The 13,861-nt window shown below is 48.4% G+C and overlaps 1 protein-coding gene across 1 annotated transcript in view; it reads left to right on the top strand.

The window, feature by feature from the left end:
- The window catches only part of SLC44A3 (solute carrier family 44 member 3), a 55,731-nt gene extending 44,984 nt beyond the window's left edge, over nt 1-10,747 (top strand). Inside the window, exons 13-16 of the mRNA XM_054164978.1 lie at nt 5,878-6,015; nt 7,302-7,538; nt 9,438-9,536; nt 10,589-10,747. Of these exons, the coding sequence (XP_054020953.1) occupies nt 5,878-6,015; nt 7,302-7,538; nt 9,438-9,536; nt 10,589-10,600 (486 nt within the window). The 3' untranslated portion in view covers nt 10,601-10,747. The remainder of the gene's footprint in view (nt 1-5,877; nt 6,016-7,301; nt 7,539-9,437; nt 9,537-10,588) is intronic.
- The last annotated feature ends 3,114 nt before the right edge of the window (nt 10,748-13,861 follow it).

Genomic DNA, 13,861 nt, shown 5'->3' with positions numbered 1-13,861 from the left:
TCCCCTCGGAGTCTTCTCTTCTCCATGCTGAACAATCCCAGTTCCTTCAGCCTGTCCGCATAGCAGAGGTGTTCCAGCCCCTGGATCATCTTTGTGGCCCTCCTCTGGACTTGTTCAACAGATCTATGGCCCTCTTCATAGGATCATAGAATCAATAAGGTTGGAAAAGACCTCTAAGACCATCAAGTCCAACCTGTCACCCAACACCTCATGACTACTAAACCATGGCACCAAGTGCCACATCCAATCCCCTCTTGAACACCTCCAGGGACGGTGACTCCACCATCTCCCTGGGCAGCACATTCCAATGGCTAGCAACTCTCTCTGAGAAGAACTTTCTCCTCACCTCCAGCCTAAACTTCCCCTGGCACAGCTTGAGACTGTGTCCTCTTGTTCTGGTGCTGGTTGCCTGGAGAAGAGACCAACTCCCTCCTGGCTACAACCTCCCTTCAGGTAGTTGTAGAGGGCAATGAGGTCTCCCCTGAGCCTCCTCTTCTCCAGGCTAAACAACCCCAGCTCCCTCAGCCTCTCCTCACAGGGCTGTGCTCAAGGCCTCTCCCCAGCCTTGTTGCCCTTCTCTGGACACATTCAAGAGTCTCAATGTCCTTAAACTGAGGGCCCCAGAACTGGACACAGGACTCAAGGTGTGGCCTAACCAATGCAGAGTCCAGGGGCACAATGACCTCCCTGCTCCTGCTGGCCACACTATTCCTAATGCAGGCCAGGATGCCATTGGCCTTCTTGGCTTCCTGGGCACACTGCTGGCTCATGTTCAGCCAGCTGTCAATCAGCACCCCCAGGTCCCTTTCTGTTTGGCAGCTCTCCAGCCTCTCTGACCCCAGCCTGTAGCTCTGCATGGGGTTGTTGTGGCCAAAGTCCAGCACTCGTCACTTGGACTTGTTGAATTCCATCCTGTTGGACTCTGCCCATCTGTCCAGTCGGTCGAGGTCCCTCTGCAGAGCCCTTCTATCCTCTAACTGATCAACATCTGCTCCCAGCTTGGTGTCATCTGCAAATTTGCTGATGACTGTCTCAATCCCCTCATCCAGATCATCAGTAAAGGTATTAAATAGGATTGGGCCCAGCACTGATCCCTGGGGGACGCCACTAGTGCCTGGCTGCCAGTTGGATGTGGCACCATTCACCACCACTCTCTGGGCTTGGCCCTCCAGCCAATTCCTAACCCAGCACAGTGCTGCTGTCCAAGCCAGGGGCTGACAGCTTGCCCTGGAGTTTGCTGTGGGGGAGGGTGTCAAAGGCCTCATGTGGTGGGGACAACAGAACTGGACACAGTGTTCGAGGTTGGGTCTCACCAGAGCATGTCAATGACTAGTTGTGAAGTCTGCAGCTGTTCCTTCTTTTTTGTTTCTCTTATCCCTTCTACCATGCTGGATTATCAACTGGCTGCCATTCTTGCTTGGATGTTGCAACTGGTTGGTACTTAGATGATTGAGGACACAGTCTCAGGCTGTGCCAGGGGAAGTTTAGGCTGGAGGTGAGGAGAAAGTTCTTCACTGAGAGAGTTGTTAGCCGTTGGGATGTGCTGCCCAGGGTGGTGGTGGAATCACCGTCCCTGGAGGTGTTCAAGAGGGGATTGGATGTGGCACTTGGTGCCATGGTTTAGTAGTCATGAGGTGTTGGGTGTCAGGTTGGACTTGATGATCTTTCAGGTGTCTTCCCACCTTGGTGATTCTGTGATTCTGTGTGATTTGTTGAGGGTTTATTTGTTGCAGATGATGTTCTTCCCCAGCTGCCTTGTCACAGGCAGCATTCAGTCTGCCACATTACTTTTATTCTTTCCAAGGTAACTGGTGTGGTTAATAAATATCAGGAATTCTTTTCATGGCACATTCCTCAGATGCCAGTGTGGCTAATTCAGGAGTGCAAACAAATGGTTATTTATCTTAAGTGCAGAAACAATGTTTGTACAAGTGCAGGTACATTTTCAGCATGCTTTGTGATCTTTAGAACAGGACTCCTTTGCTATTTATAATGAACTGGGAAGCTCTCTTTAGTTTGTTGGCAAAAGTTACACTGACTTCACCAGATCAGGATCTGCTCTGTGAATTTAGTTTTTAAGGCTCAGAAACCGTCTTACAAAAACCCTTTGCCACTTTGTGTCTCAGTTTCTTGTCTGTTAATGGGAGCAATGAAATGGATTTCGCTCACAGCATGTTCTAAAGCCACAGAATCACAGAAAACATCCACTTGGAAGAGACCTCCAAGCTCATCCAGTCCAACCCTCCACCCAGCACTGCAGGGTCAGCACCAAACCGTGTCCCTAAGCACCAGCTCCACAGGCTGCTTGAACACCTCCAGGGATGGTGACTCCAGCACTGCCCTGGGCAGACCATTCCAATGTCTGAGAAGCCTCTCTGGGAAGAAATATTTCCTAGCCTCCAGCCTGAACCTCCCCTGCTGCAGCTTGGAACCATTTCCTCTGCTCCTGTCTCTTGCCACCAAGGAGCTCTGCTGCTGCCCTCTCCTCACTGCAACCTCCCTTGAGGGAGCTGTAGAGAGCAATGAGGTCTCCCCTCAGCCTCCTCTTCTCTGGACTGAACACCCCCAGCTCCCTCAGCCCCTCCTCATAGCCCAGGTGCTCCAGGCCCTTCTCCAACCTTGTTGCCTTTAAAGTCTATCCCATTTTGAAGCAGGCAGAGATGGCTACACATAGAAGATAGATAGAGTGCTTGACTTGGACACCTATCCTAAGCCAGCATTCTGGGGAAACAGTCTCTCTTGCTGCCACATCCTAGGCTGATGCTACTGTGGGTGTGCTTGCAGGCTGTCAGGTTTCCTCACAGAATGTCAGAGTCACAGAACTATTCAGGTTGAAAAAGACCCTCAGGATCACCAAATCCAACCCAGAACCCTGCTCTACAAGGGTCACCCGTAAAACACAGTCCCAAGCACCACATCCAAAGCACCTTTTAAACACATCCAGGCCTGGGGACTCCACCACCTCCCTGGGCAGCACATTCCAATGCCTGACCAATCTTGATGGGAAAATATTCTTCCTACTGTCCAGTTTAAACCTACCCAGTGGCAGCTTGAGGCTTTTGTTCCATCACTGCTCACCTGTGAGAAGAGAGCAGCACCAACCTCTCCACAACATCTTTTCAGGTCTCCCCTCAGCCTCCTCTTTTCCAAACCCAGCTCCTTCAGTCACTCCTCACAAGATTTATTCTCCAGGCCCTTCACAGCTTCCTTGCCCTCCTCTGCCCTGGCTCCAGCACCTCCACATCTCTCTTGTCTTGAGGTGCCCAAAACTGGACACAGCACTTGAGCTCACCAGAGCTGAGTCCCAGGGGACAATCCCCTCCCTGCTCCTGCTGGACTCAGCATTTCTGATCCCAGCCAGGATGCCTTTGGCTTTCTTGGCCACCTGGGCACACTGCTGGCTCCTATTCAGCTGCTTAGATTAGATTAGAACCCCTAGGTCCTTTTCTGCCAGGCAGTTTTCCAGCCATCCTGCCCCAAGCATGTAGCTGGCACTTGGCGTTGAAGCTCATCCTGTTAACATTGGCCAATCCATCCAAGTCCCAAGACTGGACAGGGCTCTGGGCAACTTGCTCTAGCTGAGGATGTCCATGCTGACTGCAGAGAGCTTGGACTGGATGAGCTTTGGAAGTCCCTTCCAAGCCAGACCATTCCATGAGTCCGTGTTTTACTCATTTTTTTCCTTCCTATCAGAGAAAAAAAAATCATCCTTTGTTTATATATGAAATGAATAATATTCACAATAAATCACCCTTTGTTTATACATGAAATGAGTAATATTCACAATAAAGAGACAAAAATGAATTCTCTCTCTGTAGTGTTTTGAGCTAATGTCACTGAAGCTTTGCCTCACTATGGTGTTACAGAAATGGCTGTGGGGTAAAACTGGATTCTGCAGAATGAAATTTTCTCTGCCTTTGGCTCTCTGAAGCTATTTTCCATTCTGATTTGGAAGTAGGAAAAAGCAGATGTGTGAAGAGGAAGTGTTTTGCAGCGGGCAGTCGAATTCACTTCCATCAGAGCAGGTTTCTCTCACTTCCAGGTGAAGCACAAAGTAATCTAAGCAGCAGGTCCATGTATAAATACATACCTCTGGAACAGTAATTTCTTGCATACTGTGGTTCTTGCTGACCATGCCAGCTGTGTGTGGGCAGAATCCAAGGGCATGAGATTGAACACATCCAACTGCCAGGTTCTGCACATTGGCCACAACAACCCCATGCAGAGCTACAGGCTGGGGTCAGAGTGGCTGGAGAGCAGTCAGGTGGAAAGGGACCTGGGGGTGCTGGTTGATGGTAGACTGAACATGAGCCTGCAGTGTGCCCAGGCAGCTAAGAGGGCCAATGGCATCCTGGCCTGCATCAGGAACAGTGTGGCCAGCAGGAGCAGGGAGGTCATTCTGCCCCTGTACACTGCACTGGTTAGGCTGCACCTTGAGTACTGTGTCCAGTTCTGGGCTACTCAGTTTAGGAAAGATGTTGAGTTGCTGGAACAAGTCCAGAGAAGAGCAACAAAGTTGGTGAGGGGTTTGGAACACAGCCCTGTGAGGAGAGGCTGAGGGATCTGGGGCTGCTTAGCCTGGAGAAGAGGAGACTCAGGGGTGACCTTATTGCTCTCTACAACTACCTGAAGGGAGGTTGTGGACAGACGGATGTTGGTCTCTTCTCCCAGGCGGCCAGTACCAGAACAAGAGGACACAGTCTCAGGCTGCGCCAGGGGAGGTTCAGGCTGGATGTTAGGAAAAAGTTCTCTACAGAGAGAGTGATTGCACATTGGAATGGGCTGCCTGGGGAGGTGGTGGAGTCGCCATCACTGGAGGTTTTTAGGAGAAGACTTGATGGGGTGCTTGGTGCCGTGGGTTAGTTGTTTGGGCGGTGTTGGATTGGTTGATGGGTTGGACGCGATGATCTTGAAGGTCTCTTCCAACCTGGTTTATTCTTTGTATTCTATGTATATTCTGTGTAATCCTTTATGACGTGATCCACCTTCTAGCATTTTGACTACAGGGCAACTGCTGCTACAGATGAGCATGCACTTTGGGTGTCTTGAGTGCTGGTTTTCTTAGCTGGTATTTTGGGCACAATTTCCAAGTCTCAGGTCAAGTTATGCACAAGTGCTGCAATAATCCTGGCCATGAAGGTAACTCTTCTGTCCTCTCCACCTGTCTTGGCAAATTCCTTCAAAGAGAAATCTTGTCAGGGTCTCAGTGTATCCAAAATCAGTGAGTGCCCCTCGTGGCTGCTGAAATTAGCAGGCTCCTAGGTGACCTAATGCTTAGTAGTCTTGTCCAGGATCCTTTAGGTGTTTTCTTTCCACCAGTGACTTCCACAGTTGGTTGCATCTTTCATTAAAAGGCTTGATCCATAAGCTCAATTTACAATGGCATAGGAATAGTTTGAGAGGCCCAGACATAAAACATTTTAATCCTCAGCTTTTAAATTCCTTAACTTATTTGTTCCACCTACATAGTTTGTCAGCAGTCTTGGAGATAGATTCACAGAAAGTAAGGAACTTCAGTTTGTGTGGTGAGACTCCCAGTGAGTGTCTTGTGGCAGTTATGTCACAGGTTCATCAACAAAAAATGAGGGTAAAGAACTGCTGTCTAAAAATACACTGACTAAAGGTGGGGTCAGAAGTTGATGTAGTCACCCACCCAGAATTTGCTAATGGTGAACATTATCTGGAATGAAATCTCTGAGGTTAGAAGCATGGTTATTACAGTCACTTAAAATAAAACTGCCATATCCTGGCAGTAAGTCTTTCTGTTGCTGGAGTTGCTCCTTCCACTAGAGTTTAAAGCTTTGCCTTTTGCTGAAATCAAGCCTAGGTAAGTAGGAGTTTTTGCTCTCACTGAATTATTCTCTCTTCTTACCCCAGCATGTGTACACAGCTACAGCCATAAATGGGACAAACTTCTGTACCTCAGCAAAGGAGGCTGGCATCGTTTTGGAGAACAGCTCTGCTAAACATGCATCCATCAGCTGCCCTGGAGATTTTCTCCTGTTTCTAGCAAAGGTAAGAGTGAGGACATTACTGGTCTGTAAGAATGAGGTAAAATGCCAGAGCTTGGCTGTCTCCTTATACCTAAAGTAGATAAGGTTTTATCTTTGTTAAACTCAGAGTTGTTAATGCTGTACAGGCTGGACAGATGGGCAGAGTCCAACAGGATGGCATTCAACAAGTCCAAGTGCCAGGTGCTGCACTTTGGTCACAACAACCCCATGCAGTGCTACAGGCTGGGGTCAGAGTGGCTGGAGAGCTGCCAAGAGGAAAAGGACCTGGGGGTGCTGGTTGACAGGAGCTGAACATGAGCCAGCAGTGTGCCCAGGAAGCCAAGAAGGCCAATGGCATCCTGGCCTGCATCAAGAATAGTGTGGCCAGCAGGAGCAGGGAAGTCATTGTGCCCCTGCCCTCAGCACTGGTTAGGCCACACCTTGAGTCCTGTGTCCAGTTCTGGGCCCCTCAATTTAAGAAGGACATCGAGACACTTGAACATGTCCAGAGAAGGGCAACGAGGCTGGGGAGAGGCCTTGAGCACAGCCCTGTGAGGAGAGGCTGAGGGAGCTGGGATTGTTTAGCCTGGAGAAGAGGAGGCTCAGGGGAGACCTTATTGCTATCTACAACTACCTGAAGGGAGGTTGTAGCCAGGAGGGGGCTGGCCTCTTCTCCCAGGCAACCAGCACCAGAACAAGAGGACACAGTCTCAAGCTGCACCAGGGGAGGTTTAGGCTGGAAGTGAGGAGAAAGTTCTTCCTGGAAAGAGTAATTGGCCATTGGGATGTGCTGCCCAGGGAGGTGGTGGAGTCCATATCCCTGGAGGTGTTCAAGAGGGGATTGGATGTGGCACTTGGAGCCATGGTTGGGTTAGTCATGTGGTGTTGGGTGACAGATTGGACTTGATGATCTCTGAGGTCTTTTCCAACCTTGTTGATTCTATGATTCTAAAATGAATTCAGGAAAGATGATGATGTTTGAGGAACCAAATCCTTTTGACAGTCTTTACAGAGTTACTCTGCTGTGTTATGGTAGCATCCATGGTGCCATGGTTGCAGTGAGCCTTTGCTAAAAGATTGCCTTTGCAAAACAGAATTACACATTGAACTGCACAGGAATTGTGGCAACTACATGATGCTACAAGCCATGTAGCTAATCTCCCAGAGGAGACATGCTGGTAAAATACTTCCTGTCATGTATTTGCCTCAGGGGGTTGGGGAGCTTTGGGTTTGGTTTCTGGGCTTTTTAAAGAACCATTTCTACATGATGAATGCAGCTGCACACCTCTCTTTTACTGCTCTTTACAGGTGTTTGTTGTGTGTTTCACTGTGTTCGGAGGACTGATGGCATTTAACTACCATCGGGAGCTGCAAGCTTGGGTAGTTCCTCTGCTGCTGATTGGATTTTTCGCCTATGTGATGTCCCACAGCTTTCTGTCTGTGTTTGAAGTGACAGCAGATGCCTTGCTCCTTTGCTTTGCTATTGACATGGAAACAAATGATGGATCTGCAGAGAAGCCATACTTCATGGATCAGGAGCTGCTGGTAAAGCCTGGGGAGAGCAGCAAAGAGATTCAAGCCACTCTAAACTTCTGGAGAGGTTTTCTTTCCCTAAGGCCTAGTAATTTGAACCCATAACCCATGCTTTTTCCTTCCCAGCACCTTAGTTAGAGCAGGGTGGGTTTCTGGGATAACAAATCATATGTGAATTTATAAAGGTAAAGCAAATGGCTGCCTCTGAGTCTTGTGTGCTGGCTACCATCCACTGCCTTCTTTTAGGTCATACCCTGTAAGTGATAGCTGCCTTTTTGGCAATTAAAAAATGTCAGTAAATAGATGAGCCAGGTGCAGAGACTGCCAGCTGCAGTGCCCACCTCAGAGTAGATGTCTGTGTGACTTACTGTACAGTGACAAGCAGAAGTACATAACAAGGAGCTTCTTGGTGCCCACAGCAGCTCAGGGATCCAGCTGTGTCCTGTTGCTGCAGTAGTTCTGGATGCCAACTTGAGCTGCTCTGCTTCATGCCTGGACAGATTATTTTGCCAAAATACTGTCTTCTGCCTCTTGGTTAAATCCTTCTCCTTCTGGACTGCCTGCCTGTGTCTTTACCCTCATAACTACTGAATTGTATTACAAGCGTCTCCAGCATGGAGAATCTTCTGTAGTGATGGAGAGCTTTAGCGAATTGCTGTATCTGAAGCACTTGACTCTCTCTGTGCCATGCCTTCAACGTTCAGCTCCCCAGCACTTGACTCTGTCTGTGCCATGCCCTTCACATTCAGCTCTCTGGAGTTGCAAATGGTTTTGCCTTTCATGCTATTTTGGCCAGTTCTGTCTTTTCCTTCATAAACCATATGACAAAGAAAAATCTTAGTAACTGATGCAAAACAAGCTCAGCAGCCAGCATAGCTCATCTGATATGAATGTCCTGGATGGATTTCCTCAGGACACTGTCAGAGGAACTGTTCTGGTTCTTTTTAACACCACACTTAGCTTCCCTGTAATGTCCACAGAATTCTGTGGAAGACAAGAAAGCAATAAAAAGGCAGCCTAAAGACAGGCTTGATCCTTGCCACCAGAAGAGAGCAGACACAGATATTCCCTGGCTTTGGTTCAGAACAGCACTTAAGCACGTGTCCCAGATAGGAACATGTTAGTGAATGGAAAACTCGGCAGCCTCGGCCTCTGTGCTGCTCCTCTGTTTTACCAAATGCTAAAATGCTTCTCAAGCCAATCCTCCTCCTCAAAGCAGAGGCTTTTCTCTCTCTGCTTCTGAACTTTGTGGTAATTTCTCTTTAACTCTGGTCTTGCCAATCCTCCTTCTCGAAACAGAGGCTTTTCTTTCTCTGCTTCTGAACTTGGTGGTAATTTCTCTTTAACTGTGGTCTGGATTCTGGCATTAGTCATGCCCTGCAGTGAAGAGAGGTCTCCCCACAGGGATAAGAAGTCTTCCAACAGGGCAGGCTGTATAACCTTGTGTGGAAAAACTTGTGGCAGCACATCCATGCTCCCCTCCTCACTGCATGATCAAGAGTTGGTTTGCTCATGCAGCCAAGAACTTGGAGTTTCCCAGCAGGCACTGGAAGGCATTTGACTTTGAGAGCTGTGCTCCAGTCAGGTTACAGATACCTGAGCGTGTAAGAGAGGCTCTGTGGCCTTCAGGAAAATATATGTGTGGCAGTGGGTGGAGAGGTGAGTGAAGGATTTCAGGCAGCCAGAGTCCTCCTTCCTGTAGTAGGAGATGTAACAGAGCCTCATCCTTCTCAGTTGGGTTTGTCATCCTTGTTGCCTCTCGGAGCCCCTCCTGGTATCTCTCAGTGTCACCTGGCTGAGAACCAGCTACAGTTTCTTAGCCCTGGGCTAATTATCTTTCTTGACCAGGTATTTTTATTTACATAATGATTTGCATTTCTTAATGGATCTCACCCTGGTTTTGGCTTGCAGGCCTTTGTGAGTCGAAGTAACAAGCTGGCAGAAAGGCAAAAGCACAGGAGCGTGAGACCTCCCCAAGACAATGAAGAGGGGACAGAGCTGCAGCCTATGGTGAGACAGCTGTGGGATAGGGATTTGTCTGCCAGCTGAGGCAATTCACCTCTGTGTCTCAAGAGCAATGGGTGTAGGTTATCATGGATCTCCTGATGCTTCAGAGCAATCGACATTCTTCATCCAGTATCCTGTTTTTCCTGCTACTGCTTTCCCCCCTCAGGAAACACTTTGCTGGTGCAAAGTGAATGGATCAAATATTTGTTCCCATCCTTCTTCCCATTCCCCAGCGTGCAGAGCAGAGGAAGGAAAAGCTGGAACAATGGCAAGGGGGTGGGAGCTAAATCCTATTCAGATAGTCCTTTGTATGTCTGGTGTAGGAAAGGCAGGAGAGAGGGAGACTGCTTGATTTCATTCTGGAACTGCTGGAGTTGCAGAGTGGTAAGAGCAGAGCCTAGAGGCCATTCCTTTTTATATTTATTTGCCCTCTTTCATGCTGGGGTAAGAAAACTGAGGTGGCTGAAGGGAGTGTTTCCCCACATCCAGGCTTGAGAAAGACCTGGGAGTAAATGCTCACTAACCGATTGCTTTAAACATGCTGCAAATTGCCCAACCTGAGAAGCTGCCCCAGCAGGTTCAGAACTGGGCTGGGTTCCCCCCAGCGCTGCAGGGGCCAAGCCAGGGCTGCAGCAACAGCTTCTGAGCCCTGCTTGCTGGACAGCACTGCTGGTGTTTGTTAGCTGCTCCTGACACAAGCATAAGGCATCTTGGTGATTCCTACTGACCTGCTTTTGAGGGGAACCAGGCTTAAGTGAGCTCACACAGCCTTGTGGGCATTCTGTTACAGGCAGAGCACTGCTTTAGTTTATTGCTGCAGTGAGGGTTAGTTGTACTTGGGGTTTTCTCACTGAGTGTCTTATTACATTCTTGAGTAATTTTGTGCTGAGCACAGAAGCTGGGGGGGAGGGGGGAGGGAGGGTGGTGTTTTTCCCTGTGAGAGTGTTGTGGACTGGAGGCACAAAAGAACCTTAATTATTGTGTACTCTTAACTGCATTTAAATGTCACAATGGGAAGAGTGCTACAGGCTGATCCCATTTTTCTCTCTTTGTAGACAGGAATGTGAAGGGCAGTGGGAGCATGAAGGCAGACCAGCAGTGGCAAAAACTGGCCTAGAGAAGCAGCAAAGGTCACCAAGAGCCCAGGACAAAGCATTAGTGACTAAATCACTCTTGTGCCTTCTGCACTGTAAAATGACACACAGCCTGCTTGCACCAGTAATGGATTTGTGTGCCTGCACGCCCATGGTTATCGATGCCCTGAAAGTTGTTAATAACCTCCTTGTCAATTGTTATGTTCTCAGATTCAAAATACCAAGTCAGCAAGGCCATGGATCTGTCTTAGCTTTCTGGTGTGTCAGCTAACAAGAGGGGGAGGAGGGGTCTAATGCATCTCTGGGAACCCTGGGACCAGTAAAGGTGGAAACATCTGTAGAGGAGGCACTTTTGAGATGACCAGCCTGCCGAGGTCCCTCTGCAGAGCTCTCCTATTCTCTAACAGATCAACATCTGCCCCCAGCTTGGTGTCATCTGCAAACTTACTGATGATGGACTTAATCCCCTCTTCCAGATCATCAATGAAGATATTAAAGAGCATGGGGCCCAGCACTGATCTCTGGGGGACACCACTGGTGACTGGCTGCCAGCTGGATGCCAGTCACTAGTATGATTTTGCTCTCTTTCTGCAAAAGCTCCTTTGAGGTTTTGTTTGAGGAGGTTTGGGGTGGGAAGAGTACTCCAACTGGGGGTGTCAGTAAGGTCACATCAGTATAAGAAGTGAGACATCACTGAAGGCGAGAGACTCATAAACTTCCATGATGAACAGAGTGATAAACCTTAAGATTACTCCCAGCTGGGGGGGTGACAGCAAAGCTCACTGAAGGCCTGACGCAGATGGTTCAGCTAAATGCTGTATCCCCTTTCCTGTTGTTGAAAGAAAGTTACCTGCTAGGGAATGCTGGTCTGCATTTAACTTTTGTCTGCTTCACTATGAGCTGATTCAAGAAGTTGAAGACTATGGGCTAAAGGGGAAAGAAATAGATGATCAGTGACTTTCTGCAGGTGAAGCTGAGCATCCTCTGGCTGTGACTTGCTCCCTCTCGTTATTGAGAACTGCATTTGGGTACTTCTGGGGCTTGGCTTGTGGCTGCTGTGGGATCACACTGAATAAGCAATAGCTCTTTAGCTTTCTAAGTGTGCAGATGTGGTGCTTAGAGAGGGGCAGACCTTCTCTTCTGCTGCAGATCTCGGCCTTTTTCCAAGCAGCAGTGTCTCCACAGTTTATAAAGCACAGCAAGTGAAAAAAAAAATCAGTTCTTGTCATACAGAGTTTGTGTTCCTGTGTGTACTTGAGCCTCACTGCAAGGGCTGACCCTTGACTCACTCCCTTGGTGGAAGGAAGGGAGGGAAACGTTCATGCCTGTCCTCACCCTCAGAAAATCCTTACATGACCTCCAGAGGTCCCTACCCATCTCAGTGCTGCTCTGATTCTGTTCATTGTAATTGTGACACACTGTCACTGCCTTCCCTGCAGCTCCTGTGTGAGGAGAGAACTTGTAGGCACTTGGAACAAAATGTGGTTTGCTGTTTTCTTAAGAAGGGAGATACTGACCAATGCCAGTGAAGCTGTGTTTGCATTTCATTCAAGCAATGCTGTACTGCCAGGGGCCAGAACTTACCCCTGTGACAGTGTTTTGAGTCAGAGCAGTTCCAAATGTGTACCTTTTAATTCAATTCTACACACAAAAACCAGTTCTGTAGCTTTCAGGTCTCCCAATCTTGGATAAATTCCACTAGCAATTGTGTCAACACCCTCCAGCTGTAGTATTGGTGTGTGCCAGGAGCTCCCCTGAGCCAGAGGGGTGAAGCACCCCTGCAGAAGCTGCTGCTATTTAGCACTCCTTTCTGGCTTCCCCTGCAAAATGCCATAGCCAAGCAGCTATAAAGCCAGCTGCAAGTGGGTGGAGGGGTTAGATCTAGGCACAGCTCATGTGAGTACTTAATACTAGTTCAGAGACCAATGTTTGTCCAAGCTGCCTTGCAAAGCAGCCCAGTGTTGTATGGATGCTTTTCTTAACAGCTCTAGAAGATTGGATTCAGAGGGGTGAAAGGTACTTTTATAACTACATTCCTTAAGAACAGGAGGTGGGGACTGTTGGTGCCTGCATGCCAGGAAATGGCTCAGTATTACAGCTTACTGTTCTAAGCAAGGCAGTCTGCATTTGGTCTTGCTTGGTGCCTACTTCAAACCCTCACTCCAGTTCTGATTCCACTGGCTGGCTCTGTGGCTGAAAGCACCCAGGTGTACTGAAGAACAGTGTGTGTGTTGGTTTGGAGCTAGTGAGAGCCATGGTACAGCTTTCAGAGACCCTGCCTTCACCCAAACTGACAAGCACAGAGCCTTTGGTGATTGGAGCACTGCTCTTCAGCACTCACTACAATGTTCTGAATCATTAAACACCGTTCTTTTGAAGAGGGAGGAAAATACTAGAGTTTAGGGTATAGCAGGTAGAGCAGGGCAGCTCAGGAGTAATTCTCTTGCCTCAGATGCAGGGCTTGGACCAGAGGCCTTTTCTGTGAAATAAAGAAGCTGGAGTCAGGTCACCACATCACACCCACAGATGATAAAAACTAATGGAGCAAAGCAGCAGCTTCTAGCCTTAGGGGAAGGATTCTTCACAAGTCCAGAACTCCCATGCATAAACCATTTAAGATGTTAATGTAAATCCTGTGCATCAAACCAAATACTTTAGTAAAACAAACAATGTAAATTCCTTTTAACTATTCTTACAGAAGTCAGGCTCAGTAACAGTGGTCCCCACTGCTAGCATGCTCTTTTTCCTCCTGGTAAGAGCCTGTCTGCACTCCAGGGTGAGGAGGCTGCTCCTTACAGCAACAAATCTCTGCCCTCAATAAGCAAAGAACTTGGACTGCAGGCCAGCAGGCAGCAAGACTGGGATCCCTCTGAAGCAAGGGTGTTTGGAGTTCTCAGAGTGGTGGTATGAAGGCTACAGCATTAAATGTGCAGCTCCTCATTTACCTTGGAAAATGGTTTGGTGAGCTGCTAAGGACCTGGCAGTGACATAGAGGGGAAGTGAACTGTGCTGTGAAGGAGCCACATTCCTTTCCTCTTGAGTCAGTCACTCCCAGGACATTTTTACAGGGTTGTTAGATTAAGTCCCCGTGGAAAAGGAAGAACTCAAACTGCAACAGCCAGCAGCTCTATCTGACCCTGAGCACAGGCAAAGGTGATGCCAGCTGGGGAGTAGTTTTTGTGGCCTCACACCCTCACTACTGATAGCACAAGAAGTAAGACAGGATCTTCTACA

The sequence above is a fragment of the Dryobates pubescens genome, chromosome 11 (assembly GCF_014839835.1).
Source record: "Dryobates pubescens isolate bDryPub1 chromosome 11, bDryPub1.pri, whole genome shotgun sequence".
NCBI classification, from domain to species: Eukaryota; Metazoa; Chordata; class Aves; order Piciformes; family Picidae; genus Dryobates; species Dryobates pubescens.
This window is presented reverse-complemented; position numbering and strand designations above follow the sequence as displayed.